Source organism: Carassius auratus, chromosome 26, assembly GCF_003368295.1.
Source record: "Carassius auratus strain Wakin chromosome 26, ASM336829v1, whole genome shotgun sequence".
Taxonomy (NCBI): Eukaryota; Metazoa; Chordata; class Actinopteri; order Cypriniformes; family Cyprinidae; genus Carassius; species Carassius auratus.
In genome coordinates this window covers 14,725,997-14,753,252 of record NC_039268.1, presented here as the reverse complement: position 1 = coordinate 14,753,252, position 27,256 = coordinate 14,725,997, and the positions used below count along the sequence as shown (strand labels likewise).

Below are 27,256 nucleotides of genomic sequence, written 5' to 3'. Positions count from 1 at the left end.
GACACATCCGTCCACAGAGCTGCCCTGTGGAGAAAATCTGACCAATTGCTTGTTTGCTACGGTACTCCTAAAAAGGGTTCCCCTGCCTCTAAGCAGACCCTTAGTCATTGGATAGTCGAGGCTATCAATGTCTCCTATGAGTCCTCTGGTCTTCCCCTTCCTTTGGGAGCCAAGGCTCACTCTACATGGAGTATGGCTGCCTCTAAGGCCTTTCTAGCAGGTGTGTCCCTCTTGGACATCTGCAACGCTGCGGGATGGTCCACGCCCTCTACATTTGCCAGATTTTATAATCTTGATATGCGAGCTGCTCCTGGCTCTTCTGTCCTCTTGCCTTAGCTGTGTTCTTCGGATACACACTAGGCAGGGGATTGATAGTCTGGCAGCGTTGGCACATCGTTCCCCAAAGCGTTCGACGCAGCTCGAGTTCCTGAAGAGGAACGTTTCTAGGTTACGAATGTAACCCTAGTTCCTCGAAGGAACGAGACGCTGCGTCGCAGAGCCATACTCCCGGGACCCCTGCCGGTGCTTGCTTCCCTACTCGAAGCTGAAGCCAGCTGCGTGGCACGTGCCTTCATAGTTTCCTGGTTGCTACGTCACCCCGCCTGTGACGTCACGCTCTTCCATTGGACAGATTGCACATGATATTCAGAGTCGATCTTGCCAAAGGCGTTTCCCAAAGCGTTCGACGCAGCATCTCGTTCCTTCGAGGAACTAGGGTTACATCCGTAAACCAGAGAAGTTTTTCAGACAGGTTTAAAACAGATCATCTGTTTAAACAGATCATCTTATCTGTTTAAAACAGTTTAAACAGATAAGATTTTGACGATTTTTGCGGAACTTTATTGACCTTGCACAAAACTCCAGATTGCAGAGATTCCTATTGAAGTGACAGAAATTTAAAGGTACCTGTCAGTTTCGGAGATCAACAGGAAATGTGACTACACCTTTAGAGTGACATTTGTGACAGAGCCACTGAATTGTTGACTCAACCAATTTATTGAAAACAGATTCATTAAAGGATGAAACAGCAACTCTGTTGTCCAAAGACAAGGGATAATTAATTCTACTGTGGCTTTGTTTAAACTTTTATTTTAGCTGGAGGAGCAAACACAGACAAGACAAGTAACTGGATACATAGTAACTTTTTTTTAAAAGCAATATCACACTTGCAATCGTACTACAAGCTCTTGGTCTGAATATCGGCAATAACAGACCTCCTGCTCATCAGATTTTGCTAAAACTTAAGCTGGTGATAGTCCATTTTATTTTGTGACATCTGCAGTATAAGGTAGTGAATTTATATCATATAATCCCACTGAGGATCTTTACAAATGAATATTGTAAACAAATGTCCATAGTGTCTCCTGTCTTTTTACTTTGACATTATCCTAAGGGGTAAAGACAACAGGGCACATCAGTATTCCATATAACAAACAGGCACACCCACACACGCACACACACTTCCGTTTTGACATGAGGGCCAGATGTGGAGATGAATTCTAATGAATGTGACTACAGAGTTACAGAGTTAGAGTTGCCTGCATGCATATGTGTATGTTTGAGTAACCACATACTTGTCCCTTGAGCTTAGGGCTTTATAAAAGCTTTGTTTGCACACACACACACTGAACCACAACAGAAATAGAAGCAAAACACAATGTAGCTGCGTCAACAGAATGTCTCATTATTCTCAATCTGGATGTTTTTTTTGTTCCAAAGTAGTGTGTACATTTGCATCGAAATGAAAAATAAACACAATTATATATGTATACTGTATGCTATTGTTGTTAAGGACTGGGAAAGTTCCTAGTCTTGATTGCTTTGTATGGAATTGTGTTTTAGTAGTAAAATGAATACTGGTGGCATTTATTTGTACATATTTTGTTTATTTTACATATATACGATTGAATATTGCTTTGTGTCGCACAGTTTAATCATATTCACTCTGGAAGCATGCACGTATGTATATTTATAGAGAGTTTATTTGTGCATTTTAAATATACATGGTTTGAGTGAATATTGCTTAGGTGGTGTGATAAATTTAGAACAAACAGTTCGCTCCTATTTCATTATATTCAGCCTTGCAATTACAAAACACACAACCGGCTTGGTAAAGGGAAACAAGGTTTGACAGCTTTATTCATATAAAATATGTACATTAATATTCATTATCTATGGGAATTTACAAATATATTTATACAAAATCTCCTTGCAAGGGTTTGTCAGGTTGTGAATGATGCTGGGGGAACACACACACACACACACACATTCATGCACTCACACAGTTACAAATCCACAGAACACATTTAAATTGCATACATAAATAAATAAAAAACATACAGTATATACAGGAATTACATGACTGCAAACAAATATCTCTACAGCATATTGAACACACACCACACAAAACCCTTAGAAACTTGAATGACATTTTCTTTTTAAAGAGCTGCAATATTTTTCATTGATTCCTCATTTGTTGCTATTGACACAAAGGGGATACAAACAGTAAATTTCCATGCTTAACGAACACATGCAAAACCACAAACAGTTGTATTGAGTCAGACAGGCTTATTTACAAGTCAAACCAAATTAGTCATCACATGCAATATTGGATTAAAGAGGCTCCATTTGCAGCGCTTAGGGTGTGGGTAACCATTTTTTTAGGGAGGGTGCAAATCAAAGCATGTCTTTTAGGCAAATAACCACAAAGTTATAGTTTCAGATCCTTTTTTGTATTTGTATTTGCACTTGTTTTGTTTTTATCCTATGGCTTTTGCTTTTGAAGCCCTAGTCTTTGTAGTATACTCAATTCTAATTAGTTTGTGGAAGCTGATCCCCCACAGGAAATTACTGGGGCTTTAAATATCGTAACGTCAATCAAAATTTGATCTTCAGATTACAGCAGGTCCCCATGTTGAGTTATGAGGCAGCTGACTGGCTCAGGCTGAAACTCGATTCTGCAATTAACTGTTCTTTGGTTCGTCTGGTTCTCTGTGTTCCTGAGGAGTCAGTTCTGGTCCAGAATGATTCATTGCAGTGTGGTCTTCAGTGCCGTTCTATCACCGACCTTAGATGGTGTTTCTTAATCCTGGGTTCTGCAAAGGTAAATATACGCTAGAGTCAAGAGAGGAAAAGCAATTTATCTCAATTACATGATTTATTGGTTGACCTGCACATCAAGAGCTGGGGCCACTTGCACATGACATTTGACCGCTCATACAACCCCTGACCTTTTCCTTCCGACAAACAAGAATTACTTTTCAGCTCTCCCTCATTAAGATTTAAGTAATGGGCTGCAGTTCTTTGCTCTGGAGAGGTCAGTGTGGTACAGAAACCGCAAAAGATGTTCAATGGTAAATTGTGAAATAAGTAAGAGCGATGATGCCAAAATAGTATGTGCTGTGGGGGTTACTGTACGCATATGCCATCTTGTAAGTTTAAGTACTTACTGTAGTGCAGGACTGGCTTGCTGTGAGCTGGTGTCTGGAAGGTTCTGGAGGTCGCTGGGCCTTGTCCTGCTGCGGTGATCACCTGCACCTCAAGTCTGTAGAGAGATGCCAACTGAAGACCAGAAACTACCAAGATATTACGCTCCTGTTTGCGAAGAAAGAGAAGATATTTTAGTATATTCAATCTCGAGTCTTAGAAAGAATTCAAATACAATACACTATTGTTCAAAATATTGTTTTGGGATTTAAATGCTCACCAAAGCTGCAATTATTTGATCAAAAACACAGTAAAAACAATAATATAGTGAAATATTATTAATAATTCAAAATAACTATAATTTACTCTAATATGCTGATTTGCTGCTCAAGAAACATTTCTTATACTATCAGTATTGAAAAATGTTGTGCTGCTTCATATTAGTATAGAAACTGATGTGTTAAAATCCAAAAGAACATAATTATTTGAAATAAAAATATTTTGTAACATTATAATTGTCTTTATTGTCACTTTTGATCAACTAATGCAACCTTACTGAATAAAATAATTAATATATTTAAAACCAAACTTTTGAATAATAGTCTACATTGTAGAAGAACTCCAGAATAAAAATAGCTACATTGTAAAAGAACTTTTGATATTAATACAATGAATTCAATGTATGGCTTAGTTTCTAAAATAATATATGGAAACCAGAATAGGACAGCATGTTAGTTTAGAATGGTATGAATACAAACAGTATGTTGGTTTGGTGGTCTTACTGCAGGACCAGCACACTAATGCCCATAACGAAAATATATCCCATGCTGGTTAACAGTGTGCAAAACACAACATACTGTATGCTTGTACCAGACATCATTATTAATGTGACTTACTGGAGGCAGGATCTGAGACTGGGAGATGAGGCTGTTAGGTAGATTATTTCTGCGGCTCTCTGTGATGACCTCTGCCCAAGTGACCTGATATCCTGTGACCTGCTGTGGCGGTTGAGGCATGGCCACCACCCAGGAGAACAGGCCTGTCACATTCCCCATGTAGATGGAGAACGCTGCTGTCAGGTTCTCTGCCTTGACCAGGACTTTTGGAGGAACCACTGCTGATTGAGAGAACATAAAGAATTATATGAGACACATGAAACCATATACCAGTGATAGATCTAGGGCTTAAATGCATATTAAATGCAAAAAAAAAATAATAATAATAATTAATACTAAAATTATTTTGAGATTTCTGGGCATTGAGTTAATTAATTAAATAAATAAATAAATTATATATATATATATATATATATATATATATATATATATATATATTATATATATATATATATATTATATATATATATATATATATTATATATATATATATATATATATGTTACAATGACACTACTGCCTTGATGTCAAAATGGAAATTGAATTGAATTGAATCAAACTGAATTGAATTAAACTGAATGGAACTGAACTGAATCAAATAAAAAAAAAAAAATTCTTGACAAGTTTGACAATCTATTTTACTAAGAAGTTATTATTTGTATGTTTTTTTTTGTTTGTTTGTTTGTTTGTTTTTTACAAAAATGGCTAAAATGTAAGTTATCTCCCAACATATATATAAAATATAATTTGTGTGTGTGTGTGTGTGTGTTTGTTTGTTTTGTTTTGTTTTTCATTGAATCCTACATGATTACAAAGAGTGCAAGAAGATAAAGATATTTGACAAACTAATTTGTAAAAGATTTTTTTGTTTCTTAACTTTAGGCATTCTTACGTGTCATTGACCTTCACATTTTATCCAACATAGATCATAAACAAAGCAGTTTTGTCAATTACGCTAAAGGATTGCACCAATATAGTCATCTTGTTCTCAGAAATGAAATCTCAGAATTACCTGAGACTGTGGAGCAGGGGATGGGTTTGTGACTCTTGCTCTGGATGGTAGCACAGGACGGGGTGTAGAAGGTTGTGCTTTCTGCCTGGGCTTTCCCCTTAGATCCTACGGGCTGGATGACCACCTGATACTTGCAAGAGAACTGAAGTCCAGGAAGGCTGGCGAAATTCTCCTGCTCAGTGACATGAGAAGAGAGCAAAAAGTGAGACATTATTCCAACTCCACCGAGAAGAATTCAAGTAGAAATATGATGACTGATCACCTATCACTACATCCGGCATAGCTGTGGGCCACAAATGGAAAATCTATAGTTCATGTTTTGCATATGTCAGGAAAGATTTATTTTCATGCTGATAAAGATATGCTCCACTTTTTCAATGTCGAAGACTTTAACGCAATCTCTCACATTGTAAATTACATAACCACACTGATAAAAAATCTTAACCTAAGGATTTTAAAGTATTTTCTCATATTTCTCTGTGAATTAGTAAAGAAATCTTTCAGTGGATGTGCCTCCAAAAGAAAAGAGTTATGCACCGTGTATGATCACTGAACACTCTCCCTGGAAATGAATTGCATGTATGAGCTGTCAGAGTGTGGCCTCGCACCTGAAGAGAGAATAGAAGACACATTCCTGACGGGTTACCTGGGTGATGAGCTTCTCCTGTGCTCTGGATCCATTGTGACTGCAGATTTCCGGAGACCACTGCACACGGTAACGATTCACGGTTGGATCTGTAAAAGAGAGATGGAAAAATATGAAGTGCCAGATTCTGAATGCGATTATTGAGGGCTGTGAATGGGGGACGGGAAGTTTCTTATGTTCCACTGCACTCAAATATGCTGTTCCAGACCGGTTTTTAGTCTGTGTGCTGGTTGGTAAAACGCAAAACTGATGCTTTGCTCTTCTTTGGAACTCTTTCAACTGTATGGACTGGCGGAAATGTTGTATAGGCTGGCCAAATTTGATCTGATACTTAAGTTTATTTATATTAGCAATTTGAAATTGTAATTTACCAAAAACATTTCATTCAAACTTCTTAAGAAAGTCATCATTTGCTCACTCCCATGCCTAATTAATTGTTTTTCTTTATTTTTTGGAACACCAACGAAAATATTTAATTTAATGTCTTTTTTATTAATACAATTAAAGTCATCAGTGATATTTAAGACCCCACTGGCTTTCAATATGCAAAAACTGTGAAAAATGTCTTCAAATATCTTCTTTTGTGTTCCACAGACGAAAGAAAGTCTTGGTTTGAAACAACAAGAGTAATCCTAAATGATGATAGAATGTTCATTTCTGTATGAACTATCCCGTTCAAAACATCAGAACATTTTTGATAAACATTTTAAAACATGTATGATCATTAATCAATTCATTGCATTATGAAACTTTTTTCTAAATCTCCGTTTCAGTAAACGAACAGTTAAATATTCTCTAACAAACATCTGTAATGATCTATTCAAACAGTGCTCAGTGATACGCCCTGTAGAGATCCATGCTTTATATTCATCCAGAAAATATGCAAAACAACGCAAAATATGCAACGCAAAGCAATCTTGATAATGTGCCTGACAGATCGGTATGAGATAAATCCGCTGGACATCCATTAGAGAGATTAAAGGATTTGACATGAGGCCAGTGTGACTCTTAAATTATTGAAATTCAAAACAGAGGTCAATGACAATATTTCAAGCACCATTTTACATGGCTTGGTATGACTAAAATGTTTTTGTTTCTATGACAGTTTTCATTCGTGAGTTTTAATGTGGGATTATCTCATCACTCATTGACGGAACGAAATTGTTTAAATGTAATTTGCAGCATGCGAAGTTAGGTTGAGACATGCCTCATAGGCTCATGTTAGCACACAAACGGCTCCACGCTTATTTCAAGAGTGATTCTTATCACAAACAAAGAGCTATTGTTCTTCATTTAATTACGTATAATTCTGATTCTTAACTCTTTAATAAGCGCTATGTTTACATAATTACGTAGCATAGCTTTGAGGAAGGAAGACAGGAACAGGAACAGGACTGATTTACAGATGAAAGACGTGGTCTATTGCGTATGTCACACAGTACCTTTCTTTTTCCAGTAGACCCGGACCTGAAGCTGTCCATCTTGATAGAAGGGAGTGCCCACGTCTAATAGATCTGACTGGGGTTTTATAAAGACCGGGCTGTCTGTGGGTTCCAAATCTGTATGACATCAAATATGAAGAAAAAGTATAACGTTACAAATGGAAAACATTTACAGCTGTTTTCACTGTATTTCACAACAACCAAAGGAGAGCTGTTATGTATCAAGCAAAAAATGTACAGCAATTAAATAGTTTGGTACCGGATTGTCTTTGGCTTGTAGTAAACTGAAAAATGGCCTTGGAGCTCTTGAGAGGGACCTGACCCCAGTATGAGACCGCCTGCAACTCCACAGTGTAACTCCTGTTCTCGCTCAAGTCATCAAGCTCAGCATAGGTAGAGTCCTGCACACACACACACACACACAACCCACAGGAAAGGATTAGTATGGTCACGGCAATCCAAATCCAAAACAAAAGAAAGAGAGAATGAATGGAAATGGAAGGTAGATCCATGTAGAATTTTTAACTAGCCAATAATCTCATTTTAGGTGGAGGGCCATACAGAACAGCAACTTATGCATGCCAAAAATATTTTATTTGTTAATCCTTGGTGAACCCCGATCATAAAAAGTGCATGCAAAGTACATGCTCTTCTGGAGCAGATCCAGAATCAACTTCAGCCGGTTTAATGGCGAACACTGGGAGCAATTTACTGATTTTAGTCACCAGAGATCTTCGGACTACATTTGCACGTGAGATAAGGGCATATTAATCAAATAAACATACTGACAAGAGAAAAGAGAAAACCTCTTATCGCTTATTGGTCTGCCTGGATAATTTCAGAAGCTTTAATACGCCATCTGAAAGTATCCCTGTTGAGAAATCCAGCATATGCTGGTTAAGTATGTTTCAAAGCATGGTTGATGGTTTGAGAGGGTTTGGTCCTTAGCTGGTTCAAGCTGGTTATGTGCTTAGGACCAGCTTAAACCAGCTCAAACCAGCAGCCATGCTTCGAACCATACCTAACCAGCATATGCTGTTTTCTTCAACTGGGATAACTGACCCTAAACACAAAGTTAGGTCAAATAAAAGAAAACTGCTTAAAAATGAATGTTCCAAAAGGAATGGTTGCAGTGATTCCATAGAAGAATCCAAAGAACCTTTCAGTGAACAGCTCTTTGAAAGAAAAAAAAATTATAATTTATTTATTTTAATTTATGGGCCTGCTGCACAGTCAGATTCTGGCAGCATCAAATGAGCATTAATGTGTCAGATTAATGTAGTAAGTATTCAGTGGAAACTATTATTACTCTAAAATAAGAATATTCTTTCCAAAAAGAAACATGCTGATCTCAAATATACTTTAATGTTAGTGTATAATGTGCAACTTTTGTAATAAAACTATTCATGCCAATTAAAAGAATCTTCCAAATCAACCCACAGGGGGGTTGCTTTAGTCCAATATATGATATCTAATACAGTAGTTGAGTTACAGTTTAATATTAACAATACTATTAAACACATAAATCAGAAATAGAGTACGCCAGAAAAGAACTGTGGAGCTATCAGAATTTCTTGCAATCTTAAAACCATTGTGCACTACAATAATCTGTTTAAAATCAATGTATTACAAATCTATCATCTTGCAGGGCCAAACAGTAAAAGGAGGGTGGTTTACATTTGTCCGTATTCACTCAGCAGCTATTTAAAAAATGTCATTTTCGGAGGAAATTTCCATGTCCCTCAACTGACAGAGCCCTCAAATGCAAATATGAATCAACTGCCATCTCTTGGGATTCCTGAAGAAGGAAAAAAATAAACTCTTCAACATGATCTCACTGAAAGAAAAACAATTCAGCTGTTATTGAGAGATTTCCTTTTCTCAAGCACAACTAGAATTGATATGCTGTTTTTGGCTGTATATCAAATGGCGCCCAGAAATGTTTGCATGTGCCAAGAGTGGTGATGCAATTCTGTACCACCCTAGTTTGCTGTCTGAAACCCTTGAAAATAGGGCTTGGTGTGATCAAAGGCCCAATCCTGAGTTGTTTATCTTGCACTTATTTGCACTAAGATTTCTAATTTGTTGTGGCTTGCTGAAAGAAGGGGCTGGGAAGCTTAACCCTCGAGGGGTTTTGGGAACAATCCAATATATGAGAAAATTAAAGCGTTAAATGTCGAGCGAAAAAGCCAATGGCCAGAGAGGGAGTGTGTGGGCAGAGCAGATGAATTACCCCATTTGTAGTCTGCCTCCTCTTGAGTTTGGATGGCACAGTATGGTCAGAATAGCTCCAGGAGAGTTTGTAGTGGTTAACAGGGATGTCTAAATCTGCAGACATGATCCAACTGAGGCGGACAGACACAGAGCGATCTGCACCAAAGGTCATGTCACTGACATGAAGTTCAGACGGTGCCACGGGAGGGGCAGGATCTGAGAGATGGTGAAATAAGGGGGAATAAAAATTGGCAAACGGTTACAATGCAGGCATTTCAGATAATAATATCAAATCTAAATAACATGAGAAAGGATAACTTGCATTATATAAATGATTATTGTTATTTATTATGCTAAAACAGATCCTAAAAGAATGCAATTAGATTACAGTTTTTTTGTTCTCACCTTTAGAGGATCTGAAGTGTCTGCTGGGTGTGGTGTATCCTCTGGTCCCGTGAACATTAACCGCTGCCACTCTGAACTGGTACCAGCGACCGGGCCGAATGTCCGTCAGCCACACACGCTCTTCTGATGTCTACAGTACACAAACACAGATCAGTGATATAAATGACTGAAGGAAATTCAATTAAAAAAATGACAGAATAGATACTGAAGTAGCGCAAGGATCCTAAGGGAAGTATTAGAATTAAATTTTATGCTTGGCATACTAATGTATTTATATATGTTGTTATGGTAAATATTTGTATTATTAATTATTTTAAATATATATTTACATGTAATAAATTAATTGTAATTGTATGTGATGTGTTTTTTGTTAAATGCATATTTTTCATTTTTCAAAAAGAAACCAACATTTTCAAATCCCTTGCAGTAAGATAGTGGACCTCCTAGCAACCTTTATTGAAGACCGTGTAACACACAAACCACACACACACACACACACACACACACACTTACTCTAGCCACCACTTCCCACTCAGTTGCTCCATCCTCACTCGGGTGGATGCCGTAGTTCCACCTCCTCTGCAGAACATTAAGCACCGGCTCCGCTGACACATTGAACTTGGAGGACCAGTGCACTTCCAACACTCCAGACTCCAGCTCCTCAAACACCAGCTCCTTCCTGGGCTTCAGAGGAGCACCTGAAGGTAAAGAAGAACAGCAAATCTCAATCTGAGAAAGAACTGGATATGCCTTTATTCATACACTCTTTAGTCTGCAAAACAAATATGCTTGTTGTTTACTATCTGCTGTGACCATAAGGATATATGGCACATGATAATCCAATCTGCATGTTTTCCAAAACTTTGATTATGGTTATTTTCAGCACATTTCTTACATTCAACACTTTTGTTCAATTTGTAAGAACAATGAAACATCAGATGTTAAGAGTTATCAATGGTTCTGAAAGTTTTTGACTCCATTTTAGACTTCTTTTGGATTACTTGTGGTTTATTGTGATGCTTTTATCAGATGTTTGGACTTTCATTCTGACGGCACCCATTCTCTACACAGGACCTATTTATGTGAGCAATTTCTCCAAATCTGTTTCCAGAAAGAAATAAAGTAATCTACATCTTAGATGGCCCAATAGTGATTACATTTTCAGCCAATTTAAATCTTTGTGTGAACTATTCCTGTAACAGCTATTCACTCCAGATAACAGGATAAAATGCAAAAAGATACACGTTTAATGGTATCGTCCACAGCTGAGGTTAAAATTGAAGTGATAACTGGGTTTAGTCAGCAATCTATAATCAGGCTCAGTAGCAGTTCTTACCCCTGTAGAGGTTCTTAGGGGACTGGCATGTGTGTCCACAGCCATTTGGGCAGCATTTCTTCTGGGATGAACACTCTCCGTCTTCCTCACATCCCTCCACACAGGCAGCTGCAAAGCCACTGGCTCTCTCCGGCGCAGGACAGTCACCCTGTTTCACCACCATCACTGATCGCAGGAACTCACAGCTCGTCACACACTCGCCATGACGCTTGGGAAATGCGTGCTGAGGAGATGTCATGGTGTAAAGAACTAAACTTTAACATGTGTATATCACAGTCTTACAACCACACAAATTAATTTATGTGACATTAATTTGTCTATGGGTTTTGGATTCTGCACAGTTTGAGTTCCATTCAGTTGCACCATATGCATGTATGTATGTATTTTGACATATAACCTGTGTTTAACTTATATTATATTATTGCAGATAATATAATATAATATAATATAATATAATATAATATAATATAATATAATATAATATAATATAATATAATATAATATAATATAATATAATATAATATAATTCATCCATTCAATTATTTTCCAAACAGCTTGTTCTATGTAGGGCCGTAGAGATTCTGGAGCCTATCCCATCTTATATTAGAAATGTAATTATTTAAAATTATATTACTGAGAAATAAATATGCTGTTTAAATCTATTTATAAGGTGTATTGTTTTTCAGCTTTGGGAATGGATTTTCTCGTTTTTGGCACTTTGTTCAACACAAGATGATTACAGGATTTACATGTGTTGTGAATGAATGGATTTCATGTTGCTTAATCTTATGCAAGTCTAAAATGATGGATGAAGGTCCTGATCAATACTGGCAAATGAAAGAACTGATATACATTGTTTTAAGTCCCCATTGCCCTCAACAGTGCATTCATGGCCAGAGAAACAGGAAAAGCTAGATGTTACTAAGCCAAGAGTTTTAAATTGCAGAGAAACGCCACAGTAACAGGACTCAAGACCAAAGAGAAAAGAAGATCAGAGCAAAACATTCTCATGTTGAACAATGGGTGACCACTTAAACAGTAGCCAAGTCTGTCAGGAAAAACAAAGGAGGATTAACATTTACAACACCAAGATCAGCCATTTTTATCTGATTTTTTTTATATATTGAGAGCACATCCCAGAAACTACTAAATCTGTTAAGAATGCTGCGGTCTGTACCTCACATAAATCTCGACAAGGTCCGTCTTTCAACTCCCAGGAGTCTTTACATGGCTCCAGGCACTGTGAACAGACAGCAGAGATCTGAGTATCAGGAAGCAGTTTCGAATCACTCTGGTATTTTTCTTTTTTCATACAATCACAGTCAAATAAGTTAAAGTCCAAAACATTTCCTTTGTGTATGGGCATTGCAATATACCGCTTGTGACAATAACCATGATATTTGCTAAATGAAACATTGATATCATGGTAATATTACACACTAATACCATAAACAAACCATCACTTGTAATTGGTTGACACTCAGAAATAAGAAATAGATGTGATGTGTAGTTACAACTGCCACACAAAATTATGTTGGAAGAGATGACAAAAAACACATCTGACAAAAGTTAGCTTGCCAGTATGGGAGCTAAAGATGAATTTGACTAACAGCATAATGCATATTTTCCCAAAAGAACCAAAGATATCGCAATAACATCGCAATCTTGAACTCTTTTGGCTGTGCTGTTTGTGTAGTGAAAATCTGACATTCGTTGCCGCTGATCTGAAGAGCTATGGTGATGCGCAGTCAGCAAATCATTCACAGGTGAGAATATCTTATTTCACTTTTTGTTGTTTTTGATCATACATCATTCGTAGGTGTTTGAAATCTGTCATTACCTTCTCAGCAACTTGGAAGTGTCGGCAGAGAGATCCCTGAACGTTTTCCGATCACTGACATTTGCATTCAGCTTTTAAACAACATGCCAAAATTCTTTCATTTTGATGTCTACACCTGCCTCTCTCCCTTGCGCGCTCTCTCTCTCCTTCTCCTTCACTCTCTCTCTCATCTTCTATTCTCCTTTCCCTAAAATTGACACTCCACTTCCTGCATGAGTGAGCGTGGCTGCCTCTGGGGAATTCACATTTCCAATTTCATGCCACGATGAGACACAGCGGTCACTATGGTGCTGCGGCTAAACATTGCTCTGCAGGAGCATGCTGGGAACGAGATGTGAACATTACACATTATGCTGATCTAGTAGCCGTCTTTACTCCGATGCTCACATTTTCGGAACAGCATGAATGGACCTTTACCACCACCATGGGAAAACATACACTTCCTTCCAAAGGGAAAAAATTTGCAGACGTCAGTTAGAGAGAGTTTCACATTAAACTGCTTGTTAATCCAGGGATTTAGTATCAGGAGGAAACGATAAGGTGTGTGCGTGCCTGTGTAAATTGTTAATATATGTGTGTTTGTGTCAGAGGGAACCGACATTATCCTGGGGCAATGTTTCTGAGTGAGAATGAGAGTGGGAAACACATTTATCTGGGAGGGCAGTAAAAATGCACACCTTTTAAAGAGGGCTCGGGCTCGGGTGGCGCGGTCATCGGAAACTATGAATAATGGGAGAGGCACAGGGGCGGTTAGAGGCGGCAGAGGAGGCAGTTTTATGGAGCTCAGAGCGGCCAGAGCCCTGCTGAGATCGCCTGGAGCTTGTGTGCTCCAACACACGAAACGCTGTCTCAGAGTCGCCTGTGCAGCTGAGAGAATTCAAGCTTTGCCTGCTTCTGTTTCCCATGCGTGCAAACATCAATTCATCGTGCAAACCACATTATGCCACATGAAATAAAACAATGACATTTCAAGCATTGCATAATTAAAGTTTAATTTACAGTCTAGACTTTATGCAGCACTAACGTTTCCTGCTTGTTTATCATTTGCAATAAGTGTAAAACACAAGCCAATTAGTATGAAATGATTGGAGTTACAGAGATCAGTGACCCTTATTTTTTATCATTATTAAATTAATGAATACTCAGTAAAACATTTAGATTTAGCTGTAATTTATACTACTGAATGAGAACAAGTGAATTAAACTGATTTCAAATCATGACACTGTATTGTTTCCTGTAAAGCTTCTTTATACTTGATATTGAAGTTGCTATTACAACCAATTTATTTTCCCCAATATTATAATAATTAAGAGTAAATATAATAATAAAGAAAACTGTCTCATTAAAGGAATTAAATTACTGAAAAGAAAACCTTATTAAGTAGTTTAGAGCCTCATAACTGTGTGTAAATGTCAGTAGGTCTCTTTAAAATATCAATATAATAGTTTGACCTTTTTATTGCGAAGCAAAGTTAGCCAAGACTAATTTCATAAAGTATGACTCCCCGAAAACAATATATTTTTTTAAATAACCTTTTAGGATGTGTGCATCTTAGTTAGTTTATTAGCGTAATGTTTGTAACAATTATTTTAACTTTTTTTTTTTACCATATGAAATCAACATAAATACTAAGATAATTATGATGATGATGATGATGATTATCCCTTTTCTTTATCCTGGACATGTTATCTGATCCACACATAAATTATTAACACATTTTTAAACTTTATTTATACTTCTATCAGATAAAAACTGTTGAGTCTTATTCATTACACTGATTCTGCAGCACCATATGCAATATATAATGCAGTCTTTGATAAACATCTACGTCTCCTCGCCCAATACTCTGCAGGTATTGCGTTTTTGTGCAATGCTGATGTCAATGCAGGAAAATGACCTCCTACCCACACACTTTATAATTGATCAGATATTATACATACCTCATATGACAAGTAGATTGATTGGCCTCTTTATAAACTACAATCTCATTCACCCTCACCCTTAAACCTAAACCACTGTAAACAATAGCTTGTTCTGAGGAACGCCACATTCACAACCCTAGTCTCATTTATCAGTCTCTCAAATACAGCACTCAATGGCTCATTCCCTTTGTGTAGTGGCCCTGTATGATGCATTGCATGTTGGTGGAAAAAGCACAGCACAGATCTAAGCTATAAATCACTTAAAGTATTCCAATCCTGCAATGCTGGGTTTAAATCGCTTTCACCTTTCTACCTCCTTTTGGCTTGTTCCAAACCCACTACGCTTTTGTCCACGAGGCACCTGTAATCTCCATGAAAGCGTTCGCTCCCAGTGTCTTTAATTGTACCCCAGCGCCAGTTAGTTTTCCGCCCCATTTCAGTCTCAATTCAAGCATTCCCTTCAAAATAAAGGTTATTAAGGGGCTGCGGACATAGACATGTAGCTGAGGAGAAGCCTTGGGTGAGTTCCAGTTCAGCTGAGATGCATTGCCCTTGAAAAAAAAACTAAACCAAGTTTTGTACTTTTTAGCATTAGGTGAAAAATAAGACCCGTCTCTTTTGAATAAAATGGTCGAATCTGACATGGCGATGCTTGCTTTGGGTGTTTAATGCTAGGATGGAATGTGAAAATCCCAGCCATGTCTATGGCAATCATTCGGTCAAATTGCAGTTACAAAAGAAGGTTCCAGTCCTTGTTTAAACCAGCACTGAGATGCTCACTTTGCCAGCCTCAGCAAATTATGTAGAGCAACTGTAATTGAAATCTTGCCCATGTCATGAAAATAGCTTGCACTCTCGGCTGCAGCATTAATACTTGAACCAGCGATAAAAATGGAGGGTAAGAGAATTGTCAAGGCAAACTAATTATTTCGGTGGCATTTGAATATAAAATGCCTAAAGGCCACTTGATGCACGAAGCATAATAACTTTCAAGAGCAAATCTTCGATTTGAGGGCCGTCTGTGTACTTTAACATTTGTCATTTGAAATGGAGGAATTGTTGTATGTAGTTATAGCATGTTAATGGCTTTGAAGAGTACTTCAGCAGAGAGGTAGCCAAGTGCTGTCTGAGTATAGTTATTATAATTCAAAAGCTGATGAGAGGAGAATACTAGGTTGACGGTCCATTCTAGGCAAGAAGCAAGATAACGAACTAGCTTCTGAGCAGGAACATCTAACGTCTGAGGCAGGATTTTGAAGCACATTTCTAGTTTGTAAATACTCTATTAGGAGTACTAATGCTTGATGGTGTACACAGACCGAATGCAAATGCTAGTGAAGCGGGAAACAAGGTCAGGAAAACAAAAGCTGCAGTTTGCTTTGTGTCTGTATGCAGTGATATGATACAGCTCTTTAATCAGGTATGCACAGTTTGTTGTGAGATTTCAACACTTTTAGAGGCCTATAAACCTGAATGTGGTATAAAAGCCAGTGGAAATGAATGAGCTCTGTAATTCCAGAGCAAATCATCGATTTTATGCAAAAAAACTCAAACTTATCGTGCATAGAGACTCATAAATGTATTTAGTTTTATTAAGGCAATGAATCCCATGGGCTATAATTTAATGGGAGATTACACACGACACACATTTAAGTCTACTAAGAGCAAACCATTTCTAATTAGAAAAAAAAAACTCTGTGTGCTGTGCTTGTGCTTTAACATGCAAGTTTACTTTCTGCATATTAAAAGTCGCAAAAGAAGTTGCATATTCTCAATTTAAATATTCGAAGGAATTTTACAACAGTTTTCTTTTAAAATATATTTTATTTAATATATTTATTCCTGCAATGCAAAGGTGAATTGTCAGTAACCATTAATCCAGACTTCAGTGTCACATGATCCTTCAGAAATCATTATGTTAATTTGCTGCTCAAGAAATATTTCTTATTATTATCGATGTTGAAAATAGTTGTTCTGCTTCATAATTTGTGGAATGCACTACTATTCAAAAGCTTGTGGTAAGATTAAAAATAAATAAATAAATACATAAATAAATTTGATTGAGTAATAAATTGTAATTGAAAAAAAGATTTTAATATATATTTATATATATATATATATATATATATATATATATATATATATATATATATATGAATTTATATTAACTTATGGCTATATATGGTTAACTTTGCTGGATATACTGTAGTAAATAATGACAAAATTGCTTAATTTCATGATAAGTGTGTGATTAATCGTGATTAATCACACAAAAAAGGGAGCGATTAATCACAATTAAACATTTTAATCTATTGACAGCCGTAATATATATATATATATATATATATATATATATATATATATATATATATATATATACACTGTATATATAAAGTTGGCACAACAATATTAATTGGGTTTTTTATCAATGATAATAATAGGAACCATTATCCAAAAAATATATGAGTGCAAGTTATATAAGTTACGCTACTGAAAGGCTGTGCACTCAGACAACCCACAAAGTAAGCAAATACATAGTTTTGTACATCTCTTCTCATAATGACAAAACAAACCACATCATTTGAGACACATAGGGTTACAAAAGCACACTGTCCTGAAGCATATGGGCTTCTAACTGACTGTGGACCCTGTTTAATGAGCAGAAAGAGTTTAAAAGGCATTGTCCTCGTTTGAATCCAACGGAAGAAACTCTCTGGAGAACGCAGTAAAAATCCATGAACCAGTTGGCCAAATGTTTTCATGGATCGTAGAAGAGAGGTCAGAATCCTGGCTGTTCCCGTGAACTTACCCCGAGGGTGATATGAAAAAACGTGCTGCACTCTTTCCAACCATATGCACGCATACATCAATGCATTAAAGATCTCAAATCCTTAAAGCCGCCCCTCAAGCCATGAAAAGTCTGCTTAGGCACTTAACCGTAACATGCACAATCATGAACTGTTTCGAAATTTTTTTTAAACGCCCAGATGTACATTCAAGAAGGTTTTCTGGGCTGCATTGTTCGGACTGCAATAGCTGGTTGATATGTAAAGGAATGCAAGCGCAGAGCATTGAAAGGAAAGCGGCCCTCCTCTTCAACAATACATCAAAGAGAGCTTTACATAATACCACAGTGAAATGTGTGGAAAATCTGCATTGGCAACATGTCAGCTCCATTCCCCCTGTGCTACCGGCATATTATTGTTATTTAATGACTAGGCTGCTAGAGCATGTTAATGTCCTCATTAAGAAAAGTGGGTTGAGTTCTTTACTGAAATTAGCATTTCACCTTGAAGTGAAAAAGGAAAATAACACCGGCTGTATAATATAACACGAATCAAAACACATAGCCTTTCAACTCCATTTGTATCAGTCTCATTACAGACGTGACTTCTTGCTTCGCTAGTGAATCATAATCTCATTTCTGTATATGACAACCAGCTAGCTCAGATATAATAGTCCAAGGCGATAGCTGACAAATACAGTAGCTTTTACGATGATGTATGATGTCATTACAGGAGGTGCGCAGGCATACCGATGTTTTACAGTGACAGATCTGTGTTGGTTTTTATGTCAAGCTGCTGTGAAATGCTGTGTAATTTTGACAGAAATTACCTTTGCACACTGTTTATGGCTCTGACACCATCCAAGGGATCCATTACTCTGCGGACAGAAGAGACAGATGGAATTGCGTGTCAGAATGCTGTAATCACCAGTCACATCAGACAGCCTTCATTTGAATCGCGTTATTTGAATGTGCCCCAGCTGAGCAGAGAGGCTTTAAAAAGGAAATTTCCTATTATGAAGGCATTACTCTTATTTAAAAACATCGCCCTGACTACGCCAATGTAAAATTGCTCATAAACCAGAACAGGTCCCCTCTCTTATTAAGAAGACTAGCCAGGGCACCCGAGCAACAGAAACGGCAGAAATCACTCATCGGCACCTGGAATCACAAGCTTGTTTGCATAGCAGATCTCGGAATGTTCTGTAGCGTGTCAGGAATTGTCAAAGAGTTTGGCTTATCTGAATAACACTAGCTTGTACGCGGCGTATTTGATTGGCAGAGCGCAGGATTGTGCCCCTGGCCAGTCGTGCCGGGTTCAGAATAATGGGTATTATATAGCACAATAACAAAAAAGGATAAAACCTATATAACGCACTGTATATTTTATTGCACATGGTGGGGACTCTAAAGTAAGGACAATATTATTGCTGCTAGATCTTGTAACTATGCCACTGTGGGGAATAGAACTATACAAATCCATTTTGGCCTGTGGTGGGATCAATGGCCTAGTCAGCAGCACAAGCATGATTTGTTCACATGCGAGTTATGCATGTGCTCAGATCTGAACTGCACAAACATATTCTCATATAATAACTGTTATTGGGTCAATGACGTATAAGAGCATACATGATAATAAAAATCTTTCTCTCAAAAATTATTATCTGTGTGTGTGTGTGTGTGTTTATTTCTTTATTTATTGATCATGTGGTGTAACCATCAAATAAAAAAGCTTAAAAAATTAAAAAGTAAACAATTATCAGGAATTCAATTTATAGCATTTAAAATCAGTTTATAAATATCATTACAACCTGAACTAACCATCATAAAAACATTAAATTACCTGATATTTTAGGAGACAGATTTACTTTATTAATTGCCTAAGTTATTTTTTCTTAATTTTCTTTATGTTGGTTGGGCCACAAGACTTGTGCTGGTCACTCATGACTCTGATTTGGCAGGTAATAAGGTTTAAATCTTAAAAATGAGGAACTTTAATGAGGAAAGTTGTATCACCCTTAGTAATTCTAATAAAAAAAAAAATTAAAGACATGATCATCCTTAAATGTGTATTCAAGTCACTGTAAGCACAAATTGCATTTTTATTGTATTTCTGAACAAATGAAAGGAACCAAAAAATTCATGTCACACCACTCTCCCAATTTCTTTACATTATCATTATTTACTACACTTCTATATTATGAAGTAATAAAATCATACTTCTAGAACTAACTATTGGTGCCTGGGAAAAAGTTAAGATCATCGAGTGACGCGTGGACTGAAGATCAAATAACAAAACAAGGCAGTCAAACAGGATATTGAGACAGCTGAAAGATTTGAGTATTTCCTCATAACTTTCTGCATAACGCTGACAGATCAGACGTTCTCGGAGCCACATCAAATACTCTCTAATTTCCCGTAATCATTAATCATCAGTGATAGCTCCTCATAGCTCAATGTTACAGCACAACTTGACATTCAGCGCAGCCCATTCAAATTAACCCATGACCCCGGTCTCCATTCGATACTAGAGGAAGGGGGATAATTGCCAAAATGGCTTCCCCCCTCGGGAGACAGCGTAAGTGGGCTTTAGGGATGTGGACACGAAGACAATGATCAGCAGATATGAAAAGCATTCATTCTGGTTGAGTCCGTGCTCGGACAACAGAAAGAAGGCAGCTGTTCAGGAACATTAGCTGCTGTTTGAGCTCCGGAACGCTTTGAACGCATTGTGGTATCAGTGAAGACAATGAGGAGCTTCTAGACCAGTGTCTAATTTGATAGCATCTCCAGATGGACGGCTTGCTGTAGAATAAAGCATTTGATAACAGAGACTGATGTGCATAGCTTCCTTTTGAGCTGATGTCTGGCCCAGATAACAAAAAGACTTTGACAGGGCATTTGAAGATAGAAGATGATTTCATTTGAACGGATATATAGATCTGGAGGATTTTTATTGGATGTCTTTTAAAAGTCCGGTCAATTAAAGACATTGGTTAACCATGTTTAAAGGTTTACTATGTCAAAAATTAGTATTATTCTGATACATTTTAGCCATTTTACCAGTACTCTTGATACTGAATAATGTTTGACACACACTCAGTCAGCTTATATATATATATATATATATATATATATATATATATATTAAACACTAAATAAAATAGCTGCAATGTTACAGAATGTCAGTAAAAGAATTGTAATTGAATTTGAATATCTAGCTAGTGGTTTTCTTGGTTGGATGTTGGTGCTCATGATAAAGATCAGGAAGGACATGAGGATGAATATAATCACAGTAACAAGGGAGTCTGTTGACAGCAGACAAAAAGTGCAGACACACGCACAAAGATCCACCTCTACATGCCTATGTGCACACACATAAACATATAAGGCACGAGCACACACATACACACAGGAAGCCTCTAAAACACACTCCTCTTCTGCACTCCCACCCAAACCCTCCCACGGTCTGTCATAACCAACATAAACAGAGAAGCAAGTAACTTTAAACTTCTAATGAAAACTCCAACCGCAAACGTTGAGACCGGGGCTGGCAGAGATTTGTACAGTTGTGCCTCCAGTTTTCCAATCCTGCGCATCTGTTTGTTTATAGACAGAACTCCTCTGGGTGAACTCTTAGGAATTCAAATGGATGAGCTGGTGAGTGAGTTTGCTTGTGTTCACTAAGGGTAGAGCTCTACAAATAACTGTCATTTGGCTAAAGAAAGCGGGTTTTGTTGATCTGAGGTGTAGAATGATGGTCCATTACACACATCTTGGAGATAAATCAATCTGTGTGTAAATGGACCATCATGAGATAACATGCCACTGAACAGTCTTTTTGTCATTAATTGTCAGTAATATTAGCTCAACCGTTGTTTTTACATATAAATTCGCCCTGTGTGTGTGTGTGTGTATATTAAATAAGTAACATATTTAATGTATTATTTGTATAATTAATTTCTATATTTTACAACCATTCAATCTTAGCTTTTCCTCCTGACCATTTTGAGATCATGAATTTAGACCGTTTTTTTGCATTTCAAATCCAAAATCCACATTACATAACAACAAAAAATATTAATAATGATAACAATGCATAATATGTTTTTAATAAATTTAGTAGTACAATTCAATTACAATAGCTACACTTTAGTAATATAATACATTTGGTTTAGTAATAGTGTAAAAAGCAGAAGTAAAACAATAGCATCACTAATATCAATGATCGGTGCAATCAATTATTATCCATTTCAATTAGCTAGTATTACCAATCAAAACAGTATTAACAGTCACTTAAAGCTAAACATAATCTGTCGTGGGAGGGTGGGTTAATATGAGTTGATTATTAGTAATAAATGAGGCAGTGGGAGGCATTTATTTATTTTGATCAGATTGTCTTATTCGGTACATAGCCTATATGTGCACAACATTCAATAACATTCACTTTTTTAAACTTTTTTCTTCCTTACCTGGAAATGTCTTGGAGAGAGAGCGATGCGCGTGCTGTGGAGGCTCAGGCACCTGGCGGCGCACCTCGTTCGGAAAATACTGCCGAGAGCTGAAGACGAGTCCTGCCTCCTCATAACCACGAACCCGCTGTTTAATAACAGTATAATCCCAATGCTCACACCGGCGAGCGCGTCGCGCATCTTGACCAACACAAAGTGCTCTGTTAAACCGTCTGCCGAAGAGCGTGAAAGTAAAAGTGGATGTGGGGGCGCTTGATGCAAATAATGAAAGTTAAATGAGCGCGTGTGGGCGGGGCCTGCGCAGAGACGCGCGCTGCCATTGGCCAAGGAATGCGCCCGTGAGACGCGCGGGATCAGGTGCACCGACCGCACACAGCAGCTGTTCAGTGAAGATACTGTACACAGCTCGATGCTCTCAGTGGATTGCTCACTTCATGGCTGAGCACAACACAACTGTTTGGATGTGACATTTAACGATTACAGATGTAGAGGGTAGCAAAGTAGTTTACCTTAAATAAAATAAAATACATAAAACCCATTCTTTCATTCATCCATTCAAATGTGTATTTCTCTAACGCAAAGTAATAAGCATTAATTAGACATTTGGCACTGCTGCCATCTTTCGGTGACAGAAGTAGACATTAGTAAAAAAAAAGAGTTCTTGCTTTGAGAAAGAAATATGTGACCCTGGACCTCAAAACCAGCCTTAACCAGCCTTAAGCAGCACAGATATATTTGTATCAATAGCCAACAATAATATGGGGCAGAATGATAGGTTTTTCTTTTATGCCACAAATCATTAGGATATTAAGTAATCCATGAATATATTTTGTAAATTTCCAACCATAAATATGTCAAAACATCATTTTTGATTAGTAATTTGCATTGCTAAGGATTTCATCTGGACAAATTTAGATATGATTTTCTCAATGATAGTTTTGCACCCTCAGATTCCAGAATTTCAAATAGTTGTATCTCAACCAAATAATGTCCAAACAAATCCTAACAAATCATACATCATTTTAAAGCTTATTTATGTGAGTGGTTTTGTGGTCCAGGGCCACATATGACAGCCCAGATGATTTATTTAATTGATCATGAATGAAAGATTATTTGCCCTTACTTATTTTATCACCCAGGTTCCTTTTTTACCAGGGCTTCTACAATCTCAACATGGCCAACATGCCATGCAGTGCACACATTTTCCACTCGGACTCATCTGTGTTGTTGAAATATGCAGCTGTGCACGTGTGTGTCCGATAGAAACCCCACAGCATCATGGGCCAAACCCTGAGCCCATCTGGAGGGAAGCAGGAAGCATCCAGGGAACCCCACAACTATTAAAAGGTTTCACTAGTAGCTGAGAACAACAACAGTTTTATATGCGGGAGCGTTTAAAACGACCACTAACGTAAACCACAAGGTATCCCAAAACATTCTGGCAGTGGTCCCTCGCCCAAGGAATGGAGCAAATATGACGTGTTGGAAATATTCAACAAAATGATGTGCCCTTTTTCACTCTGTCATGCGAGCTGCTGTAATGAATTGGGCTCCGCAAAGGAGATCCCAGGGTGTTAACGAGACGCCTGTCCTCCTCCCTACTGGCTTTTATGAAGTAGCGAAGCTTCCTGGTGTTCTGGCAGCTGTGCTGTCAGCAGTTTGGAGGTTGGATTTTTATTGTATTTTTCTATACAGGTGAAGCACAATGTTTTCCTTTACCACGCTGAGCTGACATCAAGTTAGTGTTAATTATCAACAGCTGATTACAGCTCATGCTTTAAGACTGTGGGTGTGTCACAATCAGCTCTCTAGCTCCCTAGGTAGTGAATCAGTACACTGTGTACTGTGCATGAATTTGCTGCTTCCTTAACTCCCATTGGTTCTGTCCAAATACCCACACTTGCACCCCTCTTGTCAACTTAAATGACATTTTTCCTGTTCTTGGCTCAAGTGTTCAAGTGTGTGTAGAACCTTTGATTAGGTGTTGGGATGCACTTACTACACGGTGTTGTAAATGTAAATAAACTGTGCTTTATTTACACACTTCACACACACAGATTTTCAATACTTTTCACTTGAAACTTTTCAATGTCTGTTCAGCATTCCCTACATAACAGAGGACTGAATTTAATAGTGGTGCTACTCATCAGATGATAAGAAGCAGTCATGCGACATTTTGTGTTTTAACACCAAATAATGTGGAATTTCTAATTCATTTAACTTACACTGGAACATATTCCTTGGCTGGGTAAGTTCCTGAACATGATGAATGGTGGGATTGTTTTGAGCTGTGATGTTTTCAGACTTTACTTCCTGTCACATGCACATGCTCTCTAGTGGCTAAAATTGCAAACTCTCTGAGTAGGTAATCCTTATGAATAACTAGCCTACTTCATGACTACTTGAAAAAGAATACATCTATATAGTATGAACGTAATCTGGACATACTACATTCGTCATGTTGTTTTTGTCATGTGACCTACCAGTGTCAGCTGCATCACTTCACTGTCGTTCAAAAAATCCTCTCTTATGGCCTCATCTGTAAGTAATACGTCACCCGAAGACTTTTTACCTACTGTTTTATAAATACTATGAATTTTTTCCTCTTGTTTTTTGCCCACTTTATAGTAATATTCTCTGAATGGAAGGAAAACTAATTTGGCCAGCTTTGTGAACCTGGTGGTCGAACCACACATCATAACATTTTAAGAGGTGAGGTGTCACTCCTTAAAATGGCTTTATGCATTAGTCTATGCATATAAAAATAGCCGTCTGTGACGTCTTTGCGGTTTCCTTACAGCTGTGAGTTTCTGCGTGTATACAAGTGTGTGTAATTCAGCAGGATAGTGTGTTGCATAGGCACATGTACACATAACTATGAAAAGCAGTGTTGGTGTGGGGTCCTCTTTTCTCCTGCAGCCTTATTGAATGGTATTTCCCATACCCCCCTTCTGTTTCCAGGGAAATGCCTTGGCCTTTGGGGAGCCCAGCTCGTAAATATGTAGAGCAAGGAGATCCTCGCAGTTTATTTAGGCTTAGTAGGGGAGCATGAGGTAGGTTGTGCTCGTCATTTCCCTTTTTTCCCTCAGCGTTAGGAAACGACCTGCTAATACGCCTTAATAACTCTTTTATTGCGTTATTTTGGGAAAACTAAAAAAACACATGTTGATGTCAAGTCTACAAAAGAGTCCCGTTTAGCAAAGAGCTAACAGTCTGTGTAAAATTAACACTGCTCTTCTGTAAATAATGAAAATGCTGCTTTTCTTCTTAAACTGATTAGAGTGATGAAACTAGTCGCCATCTGGCAGGAGAAACCAAGTGAAAATGAGGATGAAATCAAAATGGAATAAATGAGGGAGGGATTTCATCATAGACATTTTGATTTATTTATTTTCCGATCAAGTATAAATGGAATATTGGCAGTGGCACAAAGAAACTCATTTTTTGTGTTAAATTGAGACGTTTTGAGGTCTGTCAGCTCAGACAGGGTTATTAGGCCTGACAGGGAATCCTTGCCGTCTTTGTTTAATAACTCTGCTGACATCTGCTGGTCATTAAAGCCACTACAGAAGTATATTTGGTCTTTTGTTGAGGACCAAGTTACTGTCAGAGCAGTTAAATGAGAGTGAAATCCTAAATTCACTCTGATCTACACTCACTAATGGATGCAATATTAACCATAATGTCTAAGGTTTCCTTTACCCAAGTCATTTTAGATCATAGAGTCTGCAGAGTCTGCATTGACACAGTGAAGCCTGGACTTCATTTAGAGCTAACTCTATTTGAAAACAATGCTGGCAGAAACACACAACAAAGTATTAAAAAGATGGGAAGATCTCCATCTCAAACATGTTGAACTATATCTCCTTTGTACAAACTTCCAGACTAGTTTTGCCAAATCAACTTTTTTATGCATCTTTCAAAATTACAGATTATGGATGACGTGTTGTTTTATCATAAGAGGTTGAAACACTTGGAAATTAGCGATTACAGGCATAAAATACAACGAAAGAAGGAAATAACTTTATTACGTTTATTTAAATCATTTACCATGGCACCATGATAAACACCTTAGGCTTTTATTTTCTGACAAAACTGTGAAAGAAAATATGAAATACACTTAACTGAATTGATCTGTGATGTAAAATGTTCTTGTTTAATCACATAAAAACCACCCCTCAACCACCACTGACACTGATCTGTGGTCAATATTGAGATTTAATACAATTTAGTTAGTTAGTCATTTTATTTATGTAGTCATTTATTTTTATTTAATTTGTGTGTGTGTGTGTGTGTGTGTGTGTGTGAGAGAGAGAGAGAGAGAGAGAGAGAGAGAGGATTAAGACACTTTTATTTTATCAACAATTATAAACAGACATGTTTGTTCAACACAATATGATGATGATGATGATGACAATCATTCATCATCACAACAAATAAATGAACATTAAATTTTTTTACACCAATTAATCTTCATAAACTGTACATAAGACATGGTTTATCCCCCAAATTTCCATAAAGTGCTCTATAAACGCCCAACCAATTTATAGTATGCATATTCCACTCTGAGACGAGAACCCACTAGGCCCAAAAACATGAAGATTGGATTTACTGCACCTTGTCCTAATATTTTATTTTTTCTAGTTTTCCAGATGGCTAATTTTGCATTACCAAAAAGGAAATTAAGTAATACCGGAACCTTCTTTTGCTCAACAGTGTACATTGGACCAAAAATAAACAACTGAAAAGAAAAAGTTTCACCCAAAGATGTAACCCACTCTGTTAACAAGGAAAACAAATCCACCAACCTTGTACATTGCATAAACAAATGAAAGACAGATTCAGTCTCTACACAAAAAG

The 27,256-nt window shown here is 37.3% G+C and overlaps 1 protein-coding gene across 2 annotated transcripts; it reads right to left on the bottom strand.

Annotated features, from left to right (window-relative positions):
- Nucleotides 1-1,850: 1,850 nt before the first annotated feature.
- Nucleotides 1,851-22,914, bottom strand: anos1a (anosmin 1a). 2 transcript variants are annotated; one of them, XM_026204398.1, is made up of 14 exons: nucleotides 22,397-22,914; nucleotides 18,755-18,802; nucleotides 12,555-12,617; nucleotides 11,378-11,600; nucleotides 10,555-10,739; nucleotides 10,042-10,171; nucleotides 9,656-9,852; nucleotides 7,682-7,823; nucleotides 7,423-7,539; nucleotides 5,981-6,069; nucleotides 5,335-5,506; nucleotides 4,323-4,543; nucleotides 3,450-3,594; nucleotides 1,851-3,095 (listed from the first exon to the last, which is right to left on the bottom strand). In XM_026204398.1, the coding sequence occupies exons 1-14, from the start codon at nucleotides 22,574-22,576 to the stop codon at nucleotides 3,046-3,048; spliced, it is 1,962 nt and encodes a 653-aa protein (XP_026060183.1). In that variant the 5' UTR covers nucleotides 22,577-22,914; the 3' UTR covers nucleotides 1,851-3,045. The 2 variants fall into 2 exon arrangements, with proteins under 2 accessions (XP_026060183.1, XP_026060184.1); XM_026204399.1 differs by having other exon boundaries at nucleotides 4,323-4,540; nucleotides 22,397-22,912.
- Nucleotides 22,915-27,256: the final 4,342 nt, after the last annotated feature.